Source organism: Anguilla rostrata, chromosome 2 (assembly GCF_018555375.3).
Source record: "Anguilla rostrata isolate EN2019 chromosome 2, ASM1855537v3, whole genome shotgun sequence".
NCBI classification, from domain to species: domain Eukaryota; kingdom Metazoa; phylum Chordata; class Actinopteri; order Anguilliformes; family Anguillidae; genus Anguilla; species Anguilla rostrata.
This window is the reverse complement of record NC_057934.1, coordinates 47538950-47561543: the sequence shown is the minus strand read 5'-3', so window position 1 is coordinate 47561543 and position 22594 is coordinate 47538950. Positions and strand designations below refer to the sequence as shown.

Below are 22594 nucleotides of genomic sequence, written 5' to 3'. Positions count from 1 at the left end.
GCATTTGGATTTGAGATCAAAAGTGTGGACAATCAGCTTTTATTTCATGGCATTTACATGCATATGTGTTTTACCATTTTGCAGAAACAGCCAGAGGTGGAAAATCCAGGTTCAAAAAGTAAAAGTCATCTGCAGTATTTTATTCCAGTTGTCTGGCTTTGCAAATTAGCACAATTCTTCAGCCAGGAAATCACCTGACTGAGTTTATGGGAAACTTTTACTTTCTGACCCATTGACTTTCTACCTCTGGAAACAGCTGTTTTTGTGTTGAGTCCCCCCATTTTCAGTTGTACGAAAGTAAGTCCATTAATGGATGGAGTTAAAAGTAAATCAAAGCAATAAGGTCTTATATTTGGTTGCATAACCCTTAAATATAATAACTGCATCAAGTCTATGTCCCACTGACATCACCAAATGTTTTGGTAGCTTTGTTGCAAATGCCTTTTCAGGCCCTTCCTGCAACTGCTTTTAGTTGATCTTTGTTTTGGGGGGTTTCTGTCTTCAGTCTCCTCACCAGAAAGTGAAATGCATGCTCATTTGAATTTAAATCAGGTGACTGACATGACCAGTCCAAAATGTACCACTTTTTTCCATTGATGAATGCTTTGGTTGCAGTCTGCTTTATTTTCCTGCAGGATGAAACATCGGCCGATGAGATTAGAGGAATTTCTTCGTACATAGCCGGACAAAATCAGTCTGTCACCTTCTGAATTCACCCACTGCTGCCATCCTCCATTACATCATTAATAAAGACAGCCCTAGTTAGTCTTCTGATCTTCATTGAGGCATTTGCATTCTGACTCAAAATTCAATCTCCACAGATGAAAACAAAGGCTAAAACCAGGATTAGACACTCACTGCTCTTTTAATCTTTGAACAATCCACATAAAAGGAAATATCTGAGCAAGTTAGCACGTCAGTCATCCATTAATTCTCTTTTCCCAGTGCAAGTATGTAGCAAAATTTTTTAAAAATCAGTCTATCATTATCATACTTTTGTAGGGCACTGTATTCAAATTGCATTCCATTGCGTTCCATTCAAAACTTGTGGAATTTCGTTTTCCTGAATCCCACTGATGACACTGACTGAGTTGTGTGGCACCTGTGGAAAAGGAGAGTTTTCAAATGCATCACACCCCTCTTTCTATGTATCATGCAATTATAGCACATTCCTCAAAATGTGAAGCAAACATTGTATGAAGTTTCCATGAAATTGTTTGCTGTTACAAAACAAAAAATGTAAGCCTACAAGGACTGTGATTTCATTATAATCAATAAAGGAAAACATGATTTTAAGGCATTGCTATGATTGCATTATTCCAGAAGCCCCACGTCCTAAATGAGGAGTCTTTTTCCTGAAGAAGTACAGCATTGAGGGCTGTGAGACTTCACAGCTAACGCAGAAAAGCTTAAAGCTGCCCCTGTGGCCATGTTCTTTGATCTACCCATCTGCAAACAAAAAACAAAAAAACATTTAATCAAAATATTTAATCCTCTGCAGTCATAGCAATGGTGTTGGAGCTCTGAAATTACATTAAGATCAGTAAAACATCACATACACATGGCTCATTCATGCTAGGGAACCCACACAAGAGATTTAGTGTACAGTTCACTGCTTTTTTGCATACCATTTAAATGCAGAAACGAACATGCTACTGCAACCGGTGTTTTTCTTTGAGACAAAGCCTAGTGTGGCAGAAAGTGGCCTACTTTGCCTTGCAGTAATTGCAGTGCTGAAGCCCACAAGAGAGTGGAAGGGACACAGGGGGCTCCAGCAAGTTTGCAAACCTACAATAATATTTTCAAACTCAACCAGCATTCTCCTGCTTACTCACTGCCTGCCTTCTCTGCCCATGTCTGAAAAAATCTATAGCAATTCCTTGTATACCCTTCCAATGAGAGGCAACTAACTGGCATCAAAGCAGATTACAGCATCTGTCAGTGATCAGAGTTTGTCTGGAGACTAGTTGCACAGCCTGGGGATGGGATCCAGACAGAAACTTCAGAGCGGAGGTTAGTGTTAAGAGGCTGGATGTCCCACAGGCTCTATGGCAGGAAGTGAGTAGGATGTGAGGAAGTGGAGGTGACAATGAAAGATGGGTCTATAAATTCCACACCATGTGTATGTGCTGTGGTTCTAGAACATGGGTCAAGTTTGGTGCATTCCACTGCCCCTGCTGTTGTTTTTTTTTTCAGTTTGGTCTTTTGAAAGCTGTATTCATCGTCATACATTTGCAAAATGTATTTCACACTTTTTGTTGGAAGTAATAATAGCCATAACAACTGGAAGGGGCTGAAGCTGTTTGATAAATGTTACATCCAACCTATCACAATTCATTTGATTAAATATTTTAAGAGGAGCTTAAATGAATATCAACAGGAATTTCTATGTATTTTTCAAACATAATGGAAAAGAAAAAAATGTTTTTTCAGTATAAAAATATACCATAAACTTGAAAATAGTCTTCAATATAAATAGACTGTGCATTAATGATGCAATTTATTAGACATTTTTATTGCAAAAAAAATGTAGATTAGGGAAAGAAATTTTCAGCTTCCCTCAAGCTATTACCTTAAACCTGCTAGACTAGTTTTCTCCCAGTTTTTATGTTTTATTTTTTACTAGTCTCCTCTTCCCCTGTTGTTGATGTCCAGGGAGGTCAACAACCTGATCCAATGGCCTGATGCAACCCTGCGTCCAGACTCCTATCCCAAGATTAAATGCATCTATCTTTCCTAATGTAATGCACAGGATGCTTCAGTTAAACTCCTTTCCTTTCCTGTCCAATGTGAGAAAATTTTATTCTAATGAAACTCCAAATGAAGTAGGCCTACTGGCATCAAGCTGTGCTAAATGGTTATTAGTTAGCAAAACTGGAATGTGTCAAATGTTGAATCTTCAGTTCAGTGGTGTTTCTTTTTGATACTACTAAAAACAGTTGTTTACGGCAGACGGCAGAAATCTGAAAAGTGAAGAATGAAAGTCCTGATAGAAAAGAGGACCTGCAAAATGCCAATTAAGTTTTTTAAGTATTTCATTTTGTCCATATCCTATACACTTCATGTCAGAACATGGAATTGGAAATGTAATAAAATACAAATAATTTAATTTTTAAATTTAAATTTATTTTGCAGATTTTGAGTGCAGAAGGGAATGGGTGAAAGGACTCGACCATATTTTACCAAGATGTGCTAATATAGGTTACAGTTTCATGAGAGACCTTTTCTCTGAGGAAGTGCAACCTTGTGTCTTCAAATCTTTTTCTTGCATCTGAAAAAACAATGCCAAAAATGTAAATCAGTGCTGGTTCAATGCAAGGAAGGACTCCAGAGATGCAGTCCCCATTCAAGAGGGGAATAGCACTTCAGACTGGGAGAAAACTACTACTACTGCTGCTGCTGCTGCTTCTACTACTACTACCACTACTACTACTACTAAGACAGTACTTTCAGCATCCTGTCTGGCCTCAAACACATGCTGTTTGAACTTTAGCTGGCCAACTACTGTATACACAGAAAGCACATTCTAGAAAAAGGCAATATGTTCTTTGCCATTGAACAATGTCACTTGTTAAATATAGTTCATATTGATGTGTTATAATGTCAATTAAAGGGCATCCATGCCATGAGACCAAAATTCAAATGAAAGAACTGACTGCCTGCATGACTAATATTGATCAGCACAATAGTGTGGGATATTGATTCTTTCTCAAATCTTGACCTGGAACTGAGGACTTATCAGAGACTTTTAAGGTAGCTCCATTCTTTTCCATACTGTGTATTACTGTTGAAATTCCCAACTTCAGTTTACTGTTCCCTGGTTTTGGTGTGAGCTTTGGAACTTGGTGATCTAGAGCACATCCTCAAAAAATGTGAACCATTTTAAGTTTTGGCAGCAAAGGTTTGACACTTCGAGAGATATAGTTTAAATAGCCAAGATGTGTATTTCCGCAAGATGTATGTTTTGTAAACTGCAGCCGATGGAGTTAATAAAAATCCAAATGAGACTTTGGATGAACTCTCTCCTATTTACACTGCTCAGCAGACAAGCCCCTTTTTATAGGAAAAACTTGCTGAAATACATATTTTTGAATTATGTGCTGTGTGATCCAAGGTTGATGAATTGAATTTTCCTCAACTGACTTTAGAAATAAATGCAGTTGTGAATTTGTATTCCTATCCGTGGCTATTTACAGTGTAAACAGATTGAAGAATTGCAAATATTTCTGATTATATGACATTTTTCCTCCTCCTTATAGGGGCGGTGGAGGTTGCTGGGTCAGTTGGTCACACAATTGTCTATTCAGTAGCGCAATACTAAATTCAAATAAATACATTTTTAATTAGCTGAAATAAAAGCTGCTAACAGCTCATAACTATTAGCAGAATATTTATGACGCGATGGCCAGCTGATGAAGGGCTGCAAGTGGGCCAAACAGTAAAGCTCTGTTAGGCTGTTCAAAACACCCAAAGGAATGAGCTGGAATTTTTAACATTCCTTTAAAAGGTTAAGACCTTCATTTCCCTCTGTGAACCTGTGGTTCCTATGTCACAATTCCTACGAGTGCAAAGCTGGGCATTGTGAAAATTGTGTGAATCTCTGGAAATTGGCAAGAAGCAGACCATTTAAGCATTCGTGGGCTTAAGTAAGGGAACAAAGATGTAGACAGCATGCACTTTGCCAAAATAATCATACTGTAATAGTAACAGGAAACACAGTTAGACCTACTTCCCCAGCAGATCAGGAGTAAATCCTGTAGTGGAGAGTTAGTGTAGTTGATCATGTAGATTTCATGATACTCGTCATTTATTTAAAGTTTAAAAACAAATTTGACTGGAATGTTAGTGTCTCTAGTTGGCTGAATGAAATTGTTTATGCCCCACTCTTGTCGACTACCCTCATGAAATAGCTCACTAAAGTTTAAATACAATATTCTGTGGCTGCACATTTTACATTCAGAATTATGGTTGAAATTGCTCTGGGCCAATTCACTGAATCGCATGCACAGATGCACATTAAAATATTAAGTTCTTTGTCCACTTAATCCAACTCATCTCAAAAATAATATGAAAAAGTGTACATAGTCTGCGGCTCATAAAACATCGTAAACAAAGGAGTTTCAAAGCTGATATACTAAAGTCCCATTAAAGATGGTTGATGGCAGACAGTAGCCAGAAAAATGAATCTAGGTCTGTTTTGATCTGTTTTTACAACTTAAATTCTCCATTCAAACCAAAGTCTACATAAAAGCAAACAATCTAGATTCTCCCCCATTAGAGTCAAATCTGATTAACTTCTCCTCTCCCAAAAAAGTCCTGTCAAAAATATATAGAATAATATCTGACTTAACAATATTAATACCATCAATAAAATGGGATCAAGACCGATCGATGGCTCCCAATGCCAACCTCTGGGCCCAAATCTGTAAAAATATCTTCTGAATTATTAATAACTTGAACATGCATCTCATTCAGTGTAAGGTCATTCACAGAGCACACTTTACGAGGCAAAATGGGATTCAGAAATCTGTTCACAATGCACAGAAAACACGCTGAATAGCTACCTTTATGCCATCTGGTACTGCACACCCATAAAACACTTCTGGCGAGAAATCACTGACAAAATATCTCTCTTCTTAAGCTCCTCCATCCCACTATACCCATCGCTCTGTTTCCAAGGAGACATATCTATAATCAGTTTAACTAAGGAAACCAGTAGAACACTTCTCACAGCATTAACTATTGCCAGATCTTCACAAACAGGAAATCACCATTAATTTCACACAATGTAAAAACCTACTGATGGATTATATCGCAATGGAAAAATTGTCTGCCAAATTTGACCAAACCAGGACACCACACATCAACTACCTACATTGCTGATTTCTTTAATATTCTTATTGTTCTGGTTGTTATTAGCAACCACAGCAACAACAACAACAACAAAATACAGCGTCTGTCCACCGTCTGTCTATGTATGTTCCCTCTTGTTGCTGAGTCCATGTCGTGTCTATGTCAGTCTATGTCTTTTATTCTGGTTGTTCAGTCTTTTTCCTATTGATGTCTGTCTGCCCAGGGTTTTTTTTTTTTTACTTATTTATTTTGCTTTTTTTGTTATATCTCTTCCACAGAGAGGCTTGACTATGCTTGTTTTTTTTTTGTTTTTTGTTTTTTTTCTTCAAAATTGCAAATAAACCTCCAAAAATAGATAATAAATATTGTACTTTTGAAAGTCAAATGCAAGTTTCTTTGGGTAAAAATGCAACAAGGATGACAAGAATATAAATATTGCATCTTTAGCTGGGTTAGGTGAGTTGACAATTCTACTTGAATAATACATTAGGTCACATTTCCACCCCTCAGCCATCAGTAGTATTAGCACAATAACATCAGCAGTATAACATGGCTGCTGTACAGCTGATGAGTTCTGTTGTTTTTCACAGATTAATTCAATCCTTTCCTTGACAACTTTGATTTAATGTCCTACCAAATAAATAAGTAGGGCAACCCTCATCAATTTTTAGAGTCTTTTTTTTTAGTTTTATCATCAGTCTCACCCATGACTGCACTCCCTGAAATCCTCCTAGCAGTGCTCTCCAGGGCTGATCACCTAAACATCTGGTTGCAAGGAGCAAATTCTGTCATTCCAGAGGCATGCACATGGATTCAGATGGCCCTGTGGAAAAGATTAATGTCTTTTTCTTTAGTATCTAAGCTTTAAATCAAATGGTTTAGATAGTTTCACCAATTTAAATTCTCCTTTTTGCCAGAGAGCCGATTAGATGTAAGTCTCCACTCTCATTTACCCAGGTTCTAAAGCAAGTTAAAATAGCTTCAAATAGATTTTTCACAAGAATGTCAAAACTTATATAATGAGATTGTGGATGAATGATTGACCAACAACAAAGCACACTGCATGGGTCGGTTCCATGACTGAATTCTTACACTTTTCTTAAATGTGAACGATCTGTTTTTAGCCTAGTCATGACTGTGAAGGGTTTCTCCTCTAGTTAAGGGTTCCTCCCCCTCTTACATTCTGCTTCTGAGCAAAGGGGGTTTAGGCTTAACTATCTACAGGAATGCTCCATCAGGCTGGGTCTATCAGTAATTCCCCTGTGCCAAAGAGCCACAGAATTCCCTCTCAAATACAAAGCTACAGTGTACATTTCAGACTTCCAACTGCACAATGAACAGCCTTGCAACCCAGTTAATTCCCATTTCGCAAAACAATTTGTGCGCTTTGCCTAAAAACATTATCCAAAATGTATGTTTGTTTTCAGCTCACTATTGCATACTCTGACTTGCTACAACGGTTGGCATCATAGCCTTGTTGACAGGACTGTTACAGCTTGGCTTCCTGTCAAAGAGGAGCAGACACACCTACAAGTTCCTGTTGAAGAGTGAGTCCTGATGTGGCTGAATGAAATGTTTTATTGGGAAATGCTGCCCCCTGGTGTCTCCTGTAAACATGGCAACAGACACAAATCTGTTTCAAATGCTGGGAAAACTGGCAAGCAAAAGCATCCCGAAATAAACAGTTATACCATCAAAGGCAAGTACTTGCCAGAAGGATTATTTTTTTGATCATGGAAATTTGATTATGATATGTATGATATCAAACATATTATTATTTTTATGTCCTGTACATCCCCCTTGGCTTTAATGAAAGCCACTCCCTCCTTGCCGTGCTGTTGAACAGGATCTGGAGGCATTCCTGCAGTTGTGCATCTCATTTGATGTTTGCAGCAGTGCAGAGCAGGCTCTCAGCAGGGTCCTAATGTTCTGCTTATGCGATCTGGTTACAAATGATTTTCTCAGCGGGTATTAAATCAGATGACTGTGGCGGCAAACAGATAACTTCACCCCCTCCTCTGTGCGTCGGAAAGCGCCTTCATATATGGTGAGCAATTCTTTTTGACTGCAAGTGTGACATGCATTCTTTTTATCTGCAGCTAAGAAGTGATAAACCAAAGAAATAAATGTTGTTTTGATTCCATATGGAATACAAATCATACTCAAGAAATGATGCATAGGAAGGCACTAGTGATGGCAGTTTTTTTTTTTTTTGTTTTTTTTTTTGCATATCTTCTCCTGGTTTGCATTAGGCATGAGTCAGATCCCGGTTTTCTATGCTGCTGACCTAGTGTATGTGAATTCCTCCTACCCAGGCTTCTGGCATACTGCCTCTCTGCTGTAGAGGGCTTGTAACTCCCACTCATTGTATCACAGGTCCCTGTGCTGGGTGTACTGTGAAGTACATAACTGTCGCTCATCTATTCTAAACATCCTGGAACTGGAATGGGAACAGCTGTGAACTAACACATGGCAGAAAAATTTGAATAAGCCTGATCTCCCTCTAAATTATTCATGGGTATGTATGAATATGAGAGCAAGGCAGCTAGTCTAGTTTCAATTATGGAAGGTTTTCACAAGGCCACAATAATTTTCACATCTAGGTTTCACAGTTTGTAGTGAGTCTATTCTTGTATAATACTGATTCTGTTGGATAAAGTACTTGTTGGATAAAGTCTATGAGAATAGCTTGTCCTTCCACAGGAAGCAGAGTAAATGTGCAGTAAATGTTTCTGACTGTTTTTTTCACAGCCTCATAGGAATGGCTTCCTAGACTGTCATAGGCAAAACTTTGTGTTGACAAAGGGCAATAACAGACACTAAAGGCAATCAAATGGCTAGAATCAAGACTAGAAACTAGACACACACACATTTATTTTTATTTCCTTTAAGTATTGTCGCGTTGAACTGAAGAGGAATTTCATTAGAATATCTTTGAAATCCACATTTTTGTGGTTTCAATGCACACATCAAACTTTTGATTTAAATGCTTGCAGACTCGCATGCACTTGCACATTCATTCATTCATTCATTCTGATTCAACCAAGAGCCAGATCTTCAATCAAGTTCTTCAAACCAAGTAAGTGGAACTCATTAAATATCATGGATTAAGTGTGTTGGAAAAAGTCAGTCTTAACCTGTTGTTGTGAAAGCCATGACTACGCACACGCACGCACGCACGCACGCACGCACACACATATATATATGTATACATATATATATATACATACATACATATACAGTATATATAACATATATATCCTTTTCATATAAAAGTGTGTTTTCTATTTTTCTCATTAAAGCAGAGGTGCAAAGAAAAAAGGTGCATTTATTGTGTACAGACAAAACTTACATTGAATATACTGCCCGTTCCAGGCATTAAAATAAAAGTTCATTCTCAATTAATTATTTTTCATTATAAGCATCATTTTTTTTTTTTTTTAAAGAATTTATTTGTTCTTTTCTGCGATGGTAAAACCTGTTGGGATTATCTTCCACACTAGAGTGCATACTGTAAGTTGAAGCGGTACAGCCTGGTTAAATTGATGCTTCAGTACAGACAGCGTCCATGTCATATATCAGCCATCTGCAAAATATAAACAATAACAGTTGATATTTTTTTGGTTTTTAAAAATGCTAATTTCTGCCACTACTTGCCTGTAGCTGTTTGGAACAATTGGGGGCTTTCTTTAGCAAATTAAATAACACAAAATACTGCAGCCAGTATTCATATTCTGATTTAGTTTACATTAAAATGTTTACAGTATGTAAGCTTACTTTCATTTTATCAACCATTTTAGTAGATATTGAATTATTTTTATTTTTGACACTTGATTGTAAAAATGAATGCAAATGACATCACCACTGGGGCAATGCTTTCAAACCTGTCTACTGTCGATCTGTTTACAATACGAGCAATTTGTAGTTTACTGTGAATTCTAATGCCAATAACTACTAAAGCGGCAGGAAACTTGACTTATTCAGAACTGTCCGCTGCCTTCCTGTTCTAAATCATTTTAGACTGTATTTGGGAGAGCCTAAATAACTAATTAACTAATCCTATTTACTAAGCCAAAATGGGAGATTAATTTATTTTCGGAGAACACACCACATTCCAGCAAATCACAATTTTAAATGTGCACCCTTACCACACCTACACACTGACACATTGCACAGTCTCCAACTGTTAACCTTCTTTTATAGCACGCCAAAAATGATATCCGGCTGAAATGAGAAAAAAAGACAAAAGATTAACTGAAGTTTTCATTCTGTTAATGAAAACTACAGTCATTATCATTTCCTGGTATGCAGTGTCTGTTTTTCAATCAAACTGAAAATGGTGTCAATACAACTATCCCCATTTGTTTATCCATTCATCTCTTGCCTGCCCACAGGGGAAAACATTTTGGCAAAATGCACATTTCATGAATGGTTTGGTTTTATGTATAGAGGTTTGGTTTTATGCATCTCTCGCATAATGCGTGTGTGACCAATCATTTCCATGCCACATTCAGATGTGCCATGAGAGATCTGTGGTGCTTTCACAATACTGCAAGTAGAAATCTCTCTTGGAATTTACTGTACATCATGTGCAGAAGTTTGTTGGCTAGCTTTGAGTACAATACACTATATAAGTGATGTTTGAATATACCTCTATGCTTACATACGTTTTGCCTATACTTTGAAATGATGCCATTGCTTTTAATGAATTGAACTCCATTTTATTTTAGCTAGCTGTATTCATGCTTTCATCATGTGAGATTAATGGAATGGATGAAAAGCCTGGTGATTTAAAGCCACAATGATAAGTCTGCGATGCTAATAATGCACATTGGTAGGATGTTCATTTGTGTATTGCATCTGGTTTATATATTAGAGTTGTGTTCACATCGTTTGAAGGGCAACAATGCTCTGCTCACCCTCTGGAGAAACTGCTGTCCAAGAAGGGAGGAAGCAGAGCTGGGAACACCCTCCTCTCCCCCAACCTTGCAACGGATGTAGCCATAAAGGTTCGCAGCCTGGAGAGAGATGCCAGCTATGACCAGGGCCTGGGAAAGGAGAGAGTCAGAGACAGTGAATACCTTGTAATGTGTCCTGCATTATGGATCGCCCGCTCAGGACAGAGCTAATAATCTAAAGAAATGCATTAAATCCAGCTGCTATGTTAAAAATAAATTGAATAATAATGTGCAAGTTGAGTGTTTTTTCATGTTCAGCATTACCAGCCACTTCAGCTTGAGAGAGAAGAGTGTGCTGAAGAAGAAGCCGGTCCAGATGAGAGGGCAGATGATGAGCCCCAGCCAGAAGATCCTGGCCTCTGCCTCGGTCGCTGTAGTCTTGTTCTGCAGACACGGCTGCGGGGACAAGGCCAAGCCAAACGCCAACACTTTACTCAACCCCAAGCGTTAACTGAAGTGACTCAGCTGAAGACAAAAGCAGACTGACCTTTTCTATTTAAGCAAAGACTTCTGTGTTATGTCATTTTAGAGTACTTGTGAATTGCGACTTTCACAAGATCACAACTTTAAATGGAACTGAAACTTTAAAGTGCAGTGCAAGTGTGAATCTATTCTCTCATCTACACCTGTAAATGATGGGAATATAAAGACCCAGTGGTAGTGGTTATTACATTGTAATGCTATACCATTTACATGCTAGTCCCTGGGTCAAAGGGCCAGCACCACTTCCCTGACCTGTAACTCGGTGAAAGACCAGACTCATTCAGAGTCTGGTCTATCAGTTGTCTGAAAAGCATGCCCAGTTAAATTCACTCACCTTCTTGGCTTCAAACACCCAATGACTCTTCCCATCTTCATCAATCTGATTCCACCAGCGAAGGCCCACCAGCAGTCTCCCAGTCACATTCTTTAGGACACAAAGGAAGAGAATTGACCAGTTAACCACATATTTAATGCATGCCTGTGGAAAACACCATGAACATTCAAAGAGCCCAGTAGGGTGCTTATAGAGTCACAGATGGCTTCTGTGTTAAAGGAGATTTAGATTTTCTCACTGGACATTCCAAATTTGAGTGGGTTTGGAGATGCCTTTTAAAAAATAAAAAAAATACAAATCTTTAACTTCTGAGAGGAGAGAAAAGGTGTATAGCCAGAAAATCTGCCAAAGAACAGCAAGCTGTATCGTGTGAAATATTGTTCATATATTTTAATAAACAAATAATGTAAAACTGATTGCAGACCCTTGGAGAAAAATATTATTGTCAAACACATACCCAAGAAATGTACAAAACCAACAATGCGCATCTGAGTACATTTGGCAAGTTATGAACCAGTGAGGATGAAATTACAGAAGAATAGCAGGGTTAAGCAGGCACATTGAAGATCCAATCAGTGGCATGACAACACATTAAAAAGCAGTGACAATTGAACTGTGTCTGTTCTGAACCTGTTCAAAAAACATACTTTCTATTGCGACATTCTGAAAAATGGCAAAAGGCTCAGTTCAGATCAGCTCATGAGGAATGTGAAGCATTGAAGCATATAGGATTTAACCACACAACACATGTAAACTAGGTGTATTTAACAGTCCCCTGCGACATGATCTGCAGGGACTGATAAACACATACCTTGTGAAGCAGCAAGCCTCAAAAACAGCATCTTAAAGCACAAGATATATGACCAAAGGAATGCAAATTTAAGCGATTACTCATTTTTAAGGGCTCTCTGTTTGGAGTAATAAACTATTTCTGAAATTATGAAACTATAATAAACAAGCTGTAAGCTGGATCTTATTAGAAAGCATTTTTCTCTCTGTGTTGGCTTTCTGAGAGATCCGACATAACACAAAAGAGTTCCAGAGACTTGTAGAATGTATGCCAAGGCACACTGAAGCTGTTCTGGTGGCTTGTGGTGGCCCAACACCTTACTAAGACACTTCATGTTGGTTTTTCCTTCAATTCATCACCCGTCTGAATAGTATTTGGACAGTGGCACAATTGTTGTTTTTGGTTTGGCTCTGTACACCAGCATACTGGATTTATAAAACAATGAAACAATAAAACAGTGAATATGAGGTTAAAGAGCAGACTGTCAGCTTAGATTTGAGGTCATTTACTTTCATATTGGATGATCCAATATGGCCAATGAAGCCACTTTTTCATTTCTGTATACTGGAACTAACAACACTGCAAAGGGAGACGCATGACATGCTTAAGGGAATTCAAGAACTGAAGAATAGGATAAATTGGGTATGTTGGCAAGAAGTACGGTTGGCCTCATGTTCTATTCTACTTTGGGCAGTGAATAATGCCTCAATAAAATATAGAATTAAAGAAGTAATATCATTACTGAAGCAGCTGTTCTGTTAACATGAAGGCGTCATTTGTCTTAGATCCTAACATGCAATCAGGACAACAAACGATAGGATCAGCCTGCTGAGATCTTTTTCTTTTTTGCGCTAACACATCTCTGAACTCTGAAAATATTTATGAAACCAGCACATACTTTAGTGAAGTGAAACATTTTAGAAAACTGAAAACATGAAATTAGTATTTATTAAAATAGTAATGGTTTAATGCAAGACGGCAAGTCAAATAATCCAGAATTGATAACTACTTTTCCCATCTGGATTTCTATACAAATGTTAGCCCCACCAAGTGGACATCTAAAGCTATTACATCCGTTTTTATGACGATACCATGCACCATGGTGTAGCTCAGTTCTGTTGTTCATTATTAGGCCAGCATATGGTGAGCTCCATAATGTGTGTGACAAATGCATTTTTTTCCTTTATTTAGATCTGTACTCCACAATTTTTTTAATTGAACAATTCACATGTGACTAAAGTTTACATTTGAATTCTAAAGTCTACAGAAGCATTTGATCAAGTTCAGCGAAAATTTTCCAAAGCCAAAACTGCAAAATTCCTGAATTCAGTCACCTGATCTGAATCCAAATGAACATGCATTTAATATGCTGAAAATAAAAAGTAAGACCACTAGCACCCAAAACCACCAGGAGCTAAAGATGGCTGCAGTACGGGCCTGGCTGAACATATACTTAGAAAATACACTTAGCAGCTGGGTCACAGACTTGAAAGGAGTCGTTGCATGCAAAGGATATGTGACAAGATATAAGTACTAATCACAAGTACTTTCATTTACTTAACATTAAAATATCCGAAACATGTTGCCCTGAAATAGGGGGGTGGCATGTATAAAACCTGCTGCACTTTCTACATGGTGAAACCAACATGTATAAAACAAATACCCTTACATAAATGCAGAGACTGTGCACTTTAAGCACATGTGATCTGTTTGATTACAAATCTAAAAATGTGTACAGAGTACAGAGTCAAATCAGTTTTATAAAAGTCTGTGTCCCAAACATTATGTAGCTCAGTGTATGTACAGGGGGAATTTGAAATAAAACAATGAATATGTGGTTAAAGTACAGAGTTTGCATACTGTCAGCTTTTTAGGGAATGAAAGTGCATATCAGCTGATTGTGCAGGAATTACAACCCTTTTTATACAGTCTTCCAAAGCTATTAGCTGAATCTTAGAAAATGTATTCCCTCTATGCTGCCTTAGTGAAAGATGCAGCATAATATAAATCATCTTCATGCAACAACTGCCTGAAGTCTGCGACCGATAGAGATCACCAGATGCTGAGCAAGTAAAATGCATGCACAGTTGGGTTCAGGATGGGTGTTTGACTTGGCCAGTCATGAACATTCTACTCTTTGGCTTGCTTGGTTACTTAGTTCCTTGGTTGCTTTATTAGTATGTTTAGGGTCATTGTCCTACAGCAAGGTAAAGTGCCATCCAAGGAGTTTTGAGGAATCTGGTTGGATCTGAGCAGATAAGCTGTTTCTGTACACTTCATAATTCATCCTGTTGCTGCCTTCAGCAGTCACATCATCAATGAGGACAAGTGAGCAAGCTCCAATGGAAGCTATAAAAACACCTTCATTGACAAACTTGAATTTGAAGATCCATTTCATTTGGGTGACCATGACAAGTATTCTTATAATGTGCGAGTAGGCCTAAATATTATTTACCTTTACAGACCAGAAGTCACAGGAGAGAAGGGTGATGATCATGACGAAACAGGCGACGAAACTCTTGCTGAACCAGTCACAGAACAGGTAAGTAATGATGGCACTTACGCGAAAAAACAAGTGGAAAAACGTAGCCATGGGGTGTCTACCGAAGAGAAAAGACGAATATGTAAATGGTAAACATATCTAAGATGTTGAGAGCTTGTTTCAGATGGATAGCCTTATGTGCCGAACAATTAAGGCTTTGTAACATGTTTACATTTGCATGCATGTTAAAATCAATTTTAAATTTACCATGCATTTACTCTGTATCGTTTCAAATCATTCAGAACAACTGCTAAAAACGTGCTGCATTTACTGTGGCCATCTATATTGAATCAAATAAGGAATAGCTTTGACATTTACCTTATTTTCGCAGTCCTTAGCGCCCGTTCTTCCTCCTCTGCTCCGAAATCCAGCGAAACATCCTCAGTATCATCCAATGCCTTTAAACCGTAGTGAGTAAGTCACAAAACCAAAAAAAAACATCATTTCTGAAATTAAATTATGAATGTATGATAAAATCTGTCTTACCTGCTTCATTTCACGAGCGCGGTGAGTATGAATTTGGATTATTTTTTTGTTTCTTCACAAATAATTTGACCCATCTATTACGGTTACTATAATAAAAAAATCTGTGTGTTGCATTTAAATGTTTCCGAGTCACAACTCGTCAGAATCAAGCAACTGCACCATATGGAAAATGGAACCATTACAAAGCGTCATGGACTGTCGCATGAGATACAGCGTTGCAGCAGGTGTGGCGTTTATATAAAAAGACACCTAGAAACAAATGCGTATTCTGTTTTGCCATGTGCATTTATGGCTGCACATTTACAAAATTGTATACAAAAGAGCTGGTGAAAAAAATGGTCCTTCTAAAACTAATTCTTTCGAACGCTTCATTTCGGTGCAATTTACTGCCAAGTATGCAGATATCAGGCTGCAATGAGTTCTGCTTTTCACGACCACCTATTTCTATCTGACATGTTCCATCGTAAAGGAATAACAATTATGACAATAATAGTAATTATTATTATTACTATTATTATGGTTGTTGTTGTTGCGGATAGACGAAGAAGAATCATTATTATCTTTTAAAATACAAAGGAAAACACATTATTTTATCGGAGCGCGATAAATGTCACAACGTGGACAATGAATGAGTGAAAAGGTTCAACTTCATGGCATAACAAGGGTTTAAACTCGTTTGAATATAACATTACCAAATTCACCACTGGTGACCAGTGTTGGTGCTCTCTGTTGGTGTCTTCTGATAAATGCTTTAGTTTAACCAGTCATATTCAAGAGGAGGTTATGAGGTGTACTTCTGTTAATACCCAGAGGCATTTCTGGGAATAAAAATAGCTCGGATGGAGCTTCTTTAGAGATGGAAATTTCATTTATTTAAAGTATGCTAATCTGCACTCTTCTGTGCTGTATTTCTTTATCTTTAGCAGGTGTACTGTCCTTTCTTAACCCTTTCATGCATTGTGTCCGGTACAGTGGACAGGGCTTTCAAAGTCTATTTTTATTATTTCAAAAATGCTTGGTGGCAGATTCCTTGGACCTTTGTCTTAATTTTTAATTTTGATATGCTCCATATTGTTACATTTGATTGGCTTTTCTAGTTTTGATACATTAAAGGTCAAAATGGTGGGTGGAGGTGGAAACGTTCAAAGTACCTCTGGTGTAACTGTGAAAACCTTCTATTCACAGAGAACAGAGCAGGTTACAAAATATATTCTTGTTAGGTAAGATATAAGGAGCACTGTAAATTATTGTACTGTGCATTAAAAAACCCTCTGTCCACTCTAGTGGACAACATGCATTAAGAGTTGTAATGTCCTAAGGTTGTCATGGAGCCAACAATTTTTCAATATCCTTTTACATGTCCTTAGAAATAAAAAAAACGATGTGGAAAAAAAATTACAGCTCTGTTTTGTAATAATTCATGCATGAAGAGTTAAAGAAGCCCCTTGATTTTCATACACACAATAAAACTCCATATTTATTTCACCCCCTAATATTGCAACAGATGGCAACCATCATGTCTGCCACTCCTTCTGAAAATGCAAATGAACTTTTATGCAGCCAGTTTGTCTGGACCTAAAATGTACAGTAAGGCTTGATGAAAACCATTTCAGGGGTCTAAACTGCAGGTTAGGAATTGGTAGTGCTCTGTGCAGTCTGATTAAGACTGAAAAACAGATTTGATTCCTTGTTCAACTATTAGGTAGCCTTAATTCTCCACAGAATAATAGCAGTGAAGTGCATATTTTGAGTATAACTTTCAGCAGAAAACTCTCCACCTGCTGGCATCACACAGTAGTAAACAGATTGAGTCTTTCTTGTGGATCATCATGGCATTTTAAACTTTTGAAATATTTCCTCCAAATAGCAGGAACATGGTTTCTGTAACTGAAAAACAAATACTTTTGAAGAGCAGTGTTGAAATACAAAAGTACTTTCAACAAGCCAATTCAGCAGTCTTGTACAGATAATATATGCAGACATACAGGTGAACAAGTGCATTTAGCAGTAGCTCATCAGTTGCGGGCATTCACATATACTGTAGAAATTATGTTTTCATTAATGTAACTTAAAAGACTGAAATATTTTTACCCAGTAAGGGTGACTGAAAATTACATCAGACGTGTAAATCAGCTTCCCCCAGCTCTCACTGCACCAAATCCCTCATTCCACCAGGTATGATGTACATTTTTTCAACATTATAAAACACAACACAACAATTCTTACACGTGTTGGTTTTTTGTGAAGCATTCTGGTATAAACCACGGAATAGTCCATCTTTATTTTCCTCAAAGATACAGAAGTCGATTTCTCCATGTGTGCATCTGTGTGCGTTTCCGTACATTGCAAGTGTTAGCAATTTCAAGGCATTAGTGTTTGAAACTGTTGCATGCCCACATAATTTTCAAGCTTTATTGCAGTCAGAAGTGAGTTATCCCTTTTAATTTTGTGCTAAAAGCTTAGTGTTGCAGTGTGTTGAAATCTGTAATATGTCTGCAGGGAACAGGAAGAAATTTTAGTGTGTGTTCTTCATACAATTTGTTTCATACAAAATGCTCACAGCTAGTTTCCATCCCTAGAGAGATGCAAACTATTACATTTTCATCATCAGATAATATAGATGTGCAATGAAACACAGTCAAGCCTTTCATTGCGCATAAATAATGAATCCCTCATTGTATCATTTATTTGGAGCAAACAACTGCTGAAGTATTACTTTTTTTTTTTTTTTTAATTAAAAACTGATTTTGATGGATTTTGCTGGTGAGGTCACTTTAGCATATCATTTAAAATGCGGAGACAGAGAAAAAAATATACAGTGAGGAAAACTGGATGCTGCCTATCCAAACAAACACTATATCAAGAGGCAATTACTGTAGTGCAACTGCTAAACATTAGAGTGACCAACACAGTAAATTAGATTCAGGCAGGTTTGCATCAAACTGCCGTATTCCCTGCTAAAAAGTATAACCCAAAAAAACCACATAAGGTAATGCACTCTTTACATGAATCCTATATTTCTCACTAAAAACTAAATTGTAATTTCTAATACTGTGAACAAATGTTACTCTTCTCCCATGTGTTCAATATAATTAGTCCAAAAACATAAAATATACATATAGCTTATCATTCTAGTTTTATGTGAATTGATTTGTTTATGTTTGACAGATGACTTGGGGGGCACTGATTTTCAGACTTTCCCATTAGTTCATGTTTCCAAGGCAACCTTATAAAATGCAGGACCAGCCAGTCTTTGGAAATCCACCGGATTTGATCCTGGAAAACCTGTCAAACACAAGCAGTGACATACTAAGTAAGAATGTTTCACATAACGTGGCCAGACCAGTTCATTGCTTTTTAACTCAAGTTGAAAACGTGCATTTAAACTGGGGATAAACCTCTGAAGGGCAGTGTACTTTTCCACAATGCACAAGTAGAAGTGACTACATATCTTATGTGTGCTTGTATTCGGAGCCCTGGCCAGATAATAATCTATGTCCACAGAAATACCCACACAGGCCAAATTACCCCAGTTGACTTATTAAAGAAATGACAATGCTTACAGTAGGCTATTGTTTCGGCTATAACTGAAGTGGCAGTGCAACATTGTAGCCTACATACGTAGGCTTACTATTAATAGTAGGCCTACATATTACAACAACAATCTACTATCAAAACCAATAAAAATGCAAAAAATACATTGCCATTTCATTTAGCGACAGAAAATAAACAGTAGCCTACTTATGAAAGAAACGTGTGATTGCAGCGCGACTCAATAGTGTTAAACTTACTTTTTAATGCGTGACCATTTGTACTTGGAAGGCATCTCAAATTTCCGCCAGTCTGTCCATGTAAACCAATTGCCCTTCATAACTGATCGATGTATGGCACAGCGTTTCGAATGACCAACAGAAGTCTGTTCTTCTAAAATAAGGTTAAACAATGTTCTGCTCCTCATTGTTGCTTAGTCCAAGTATCCCTCGAAAACGTCCAATTCAGTATCTGTATCATACGGAACTGAGCCGGGGTCAGACAGGACGCCCAAATCCACCAATGCTTGGTCCATATCCTCTGGTAGGAAGACTATACCAACGTTCAAAACTATGTATTCCATCAAAAAAACATAGTAAAGGATCAAGACGTTCACGAAAAACAGGCCGAGATAAAACATATAGGGAATTTCATTAAGTAGCGATTCTATCGAATCTAGCTGAGCGTAAACTGGTGGGATCATAGAATCATAAACACTAATATTTTTACAGCAAGGCACTGAATGCAATCAATCGCTGCGGCACATTTTGTAAGCACTAGAGCTTTTTGCAGGTATTGGGTGAAGTTACTGAAGAATCCATTGCGCTGTGAATACTGAACGTTGAGTTCGCAATCGCAGATTTAGGCTGCAATATCTAGCCAGTAGGCTACTTCTCCCAAAATCCTTTGTCGCCAGTTTGATTCGCAAATAAACCGGATAATTCTACAAAACGCAGATACATACATCGAAATAAATGTATGTTCTGTCTGAAGCCACACGAAAAATCCACTGCATAGGAATTTTTGACATGGCAGAACTCGTCAGTAGGCTATAGCTAACCGACAATCAGGTTGCCTACAGCGAATAGGCTAATAAACAAAGCTTCACTGAACTCAAACACCTCGACTGTCGGAATTTGTTTGAAGATAAACAAACGTCTTCCTTTACATGTACTTTCAGAGTGGTTACTTTGTCACTGTTTTGGTTGCATCACTGCTGCATATGTTGTGGGCGTGTCTAGCATCGTTATTCGTTATCATTTTGTATACACTGATGCGAGTGGTCAATTGAGACACCAGTCATACAAATCCCACCTCTTTGCGGGTCAAACGTCGCTGACGATTAACTACGGATGTAAATGCAGTTTTAGAAGATCCTCCTAAATTCTCACATTTAATTGGCTTGTATGTGTCAATCTATGCATTTCTATTGGACCGTTTGGTGTCCGGAAAAAGAACTACACGGAGTTGCTCGCATTGACCAATGGAATCGATTCTGTACGTTCGTTGCAAGTACGGGGCGTGGTTTGCGCTAAAGTGGGTTGGGGGGAAAAAAAGACGCGAAGCCTTCGCATCTAGGCCCATCCACTCTCTTTGGAAAATCATGTCAAAACAACTTTTTTATCTGGATCGATTTTAGTTGTCACGCCTCATGATTCACCATACATTGAGGTTGACAAGTTTTTTTATGCATAAAGAAGAAAAAGGGGGAACGAAATAGGCTAGGGTATTTCCAATCGTTATCAGGGTATAATTGGCGCCCTTGATGAAGTTCCCGTTTGACTTATATTCTTTTTTTCCGGCGAAACAGGCTGAGCATTGCTGTAAGCAATAGATGGGCCCGTTGTGACACGTTTAGTCTTTTACTAAGAGCCCGCTTGCATAACAAATTTGTACTGAATATATTCTATCTCTCTACCAACTATTTATAATGTTTTTATATTCGATTGGAAAGGTACAGTTTGACTTCAAATGAAAAACTTTCGATGTAATCCCGCCAACGTGGTCATTTGTTAGGTGCGGTCAGTTGTTACAGTTTCTTTAGAAGGGGAAAAAAGGTTTTGGAAAAAACTAATTAAAACTAATTGTATTTATTCAGGTTCGTGTTTCATCATCGTACTGGTAATGATGAGGTTAATACGAGTTCATATCTGTTTCTTTTTTTAATTCAAAGTTTGTATAATAAAATCAATAAAAATAGAACATACTACAGTCTAATGTAGGCTACTTTTGGTGGCTGATACTTCAGTAACCATATGGTTTGAATTTGTATATGTTTTTAGTTTGGCTGATATGTCAAGTGTAGCCTGTGCAAGTCATCCCCGCTATGTGTAACAATTGTCCTGCCCGTTCGGCCATGCTTTGCCGGGTCATGCTAGCTTGTGACAATAACTTTGACAGTCAATACTAATATCAACTGATGATACGCAGATTGTACTTTAAAATGATATGTGTTATGATTCATTCACAGCTAAACACATGACCGTAGCTTGAAGAATAACGGTGACTAAAAAAATGTCCTTCTTAAATATGACATTCAGTGACCAGAGCATGGAATTGACACAAAGCCAGCCCATTCAAATCCAAAGGGAAAATGAAGGGGAAAAGGGGGACCCCACTCTCTCCTACTATCCACAGTCCAGAGTCCAAGGCTAATGCTAGCACTGGATCAGTCTGCTAAAACTGTCTCTGGCTCAGCCAAACTTTTGAAAACTGTTTCCAGTTTTAAAGTTTTTCTGTAGACATGATCTCCATCTCCATGACTCCGTGTCATAAACTCCGTGTCAGCATGCTGCAGGGTTGTCGTGTCGCTATGATGCCACATACAGGTCATAGCCTGGGTTGACTACACTTAATAAATCGATACATGTTAGAATTTAAATTACAGCTATTGCCCATAAAGTAGCTACAAGCAGTGTATGAAACGAACAGCCCAGAAGAACCCAGTGTGAAATGGTAAATGGTAAATGGACTGCATTTATATAGCGCTTTTATCCAAAGCGCTTTACAATTGATGCCTCTCATTCGCCAGAGCAGTTAGGGGTTAGGTGTCTTGCTCAAGGACACTTCGACATGCACAGGGTGGGGTTTGAACCGGCAACCCTCCGACTGCCAGACAATCGGTCTTACCTCCTGAGCTATGTCGCCCCAGTGTGAGTTTCATTATATTGTAACACTGTGGATGCCCCCCACCCACCACCATGAGTGCACCAAGTTGGATGTTGCCATATCACCACAGCAATGGGAAATGGTAAATGATCAAAGTAATGGGTAGTTCTCTGGCCTCTGAGGTCTCTGCAGCTTCACCTCAAAATCAGGAACTGGCTTTCGTTCCTGGCCCAGCAGAGTTCTGCCATGTAGAAGTGAAAGTGGACAAGCAACTGGTAATTGCATTAATTGATACAGGGTCTACAGTTACCTTTGTCCACCACAAGTTATTTGCACCAAGTAAGGTTGTCCTCCCCACATCTGTTCCACTTGTGACTGTGACGGGAGACTATGCCCTGATGGTTGGCAGCTGTGAGGTTGAGATCTAGGTGGCTGGACAGCATGGTAGTCATGTCTATTTGGGTGGTGAACATTTCAGTGTGCTGCCTCTTGGGCCTGGACCTCCTTCT

At 38.1% G+C, this 22594-nt stretch overlaps 2 protein-coding genes across 4 annotated transcripts; both read right to left on the bottom strand.

The window, feature by feature from the left end:
- Positions 1 to 9161: 9161 nt before the first annotated feature.
- On the bottom strand, positions 9162 to 17524 carry LOC135248255 (Golgi apparatus membrane protein TVP23 homolog A-like). Of its 3 annotated transcripts, none has more exons than XM_064322659.1 (8): positions 15447 to 17524; positions 15279 to 15358; positions 14874 to 15018; positions 11629 to 11718; positions 11076 to 11207; positions 10773 to 10901; positions 10002 to 10077; positions 9162 to 9439 (listed from the first exon to the last, which is right to left on the bottom strand). In XM_064322659.1, exons 1-7 carry the CDS (start codon positions 15453 to 15455, stop codon positions 10051 to 10053), a joined length of 612 nt encoding a protein of 203 aa, XP_064178729.1. In that variant the 5' UTR covers positions 15456 to 17524; the 3' UTR covers positions 9162 to 9439; positions 10002 to 10050. The 3 variants fall into 3 exon arrangements, with proteins under 3 accessions (XP_064178729.1, XP_064178730.1, XP_064178731.1); XM_064322660.1 differs by having other exon boundaries at positions 10007 to 10077; XM_064322661.1 differs by having other exon boundaries at positions 10011 to 10077.
- A 141-nt stretch (positions 17525 to 17665) lies between these two features.
- dexi (Dexi homolog (mouse)) lies at positions 17666 to 20210 on the bottom strand. The gene is made up of 2 exons (XM_064322662.1): positions 19238 to 20210; positions 17666 to 18731 (listed from the first exon to the last, which is right to left on the bottom strand). The coding sequence occupies exon 1, from the start codon at positions 19678 to 19680 to the stop codon at positions 19411 to 19413; it is 270 nt and encodes an 89-aa protein (XP_064178732.1). The 5' UTR covers positions 19681 to 20210; the 3' UTR covers positions 17666 to 18731; positions 19238 to 19410.
- Positions 20211 to 22594: the final 2384 nt, after the last annotated feature.

What these genes read in the sequence shown, in the direction of transcription:
- LOC135248255 (XM_064322659.1), bottom strand. An exon ending in CTCTCAAGCTGAAGTGGCTG is followed by an intron (nt 10,902 to 11,075) that starts GTAATGCTGAAC and finishes CTCCTTTCCCAG; the next exon opens with GCCCTGGTCATAGCTGGCAT. An exon ending in GACAGCAGTTTCTCCAGAGG is followed by an intron (nt 10,078 to 10,772) that starts GTGAGCAGAGCA and finishes TTCTCATTTCAG; the next exon opens with CCGGATATCATTTTTGGCGT.
- dexi (XM_064322662.1), bottom strand. Translation starts at nt 19,680, where the DNA reads ATGATCCCACCAGTTTACGCTCAGCTAGATTCGATAGAATCGCTACTT.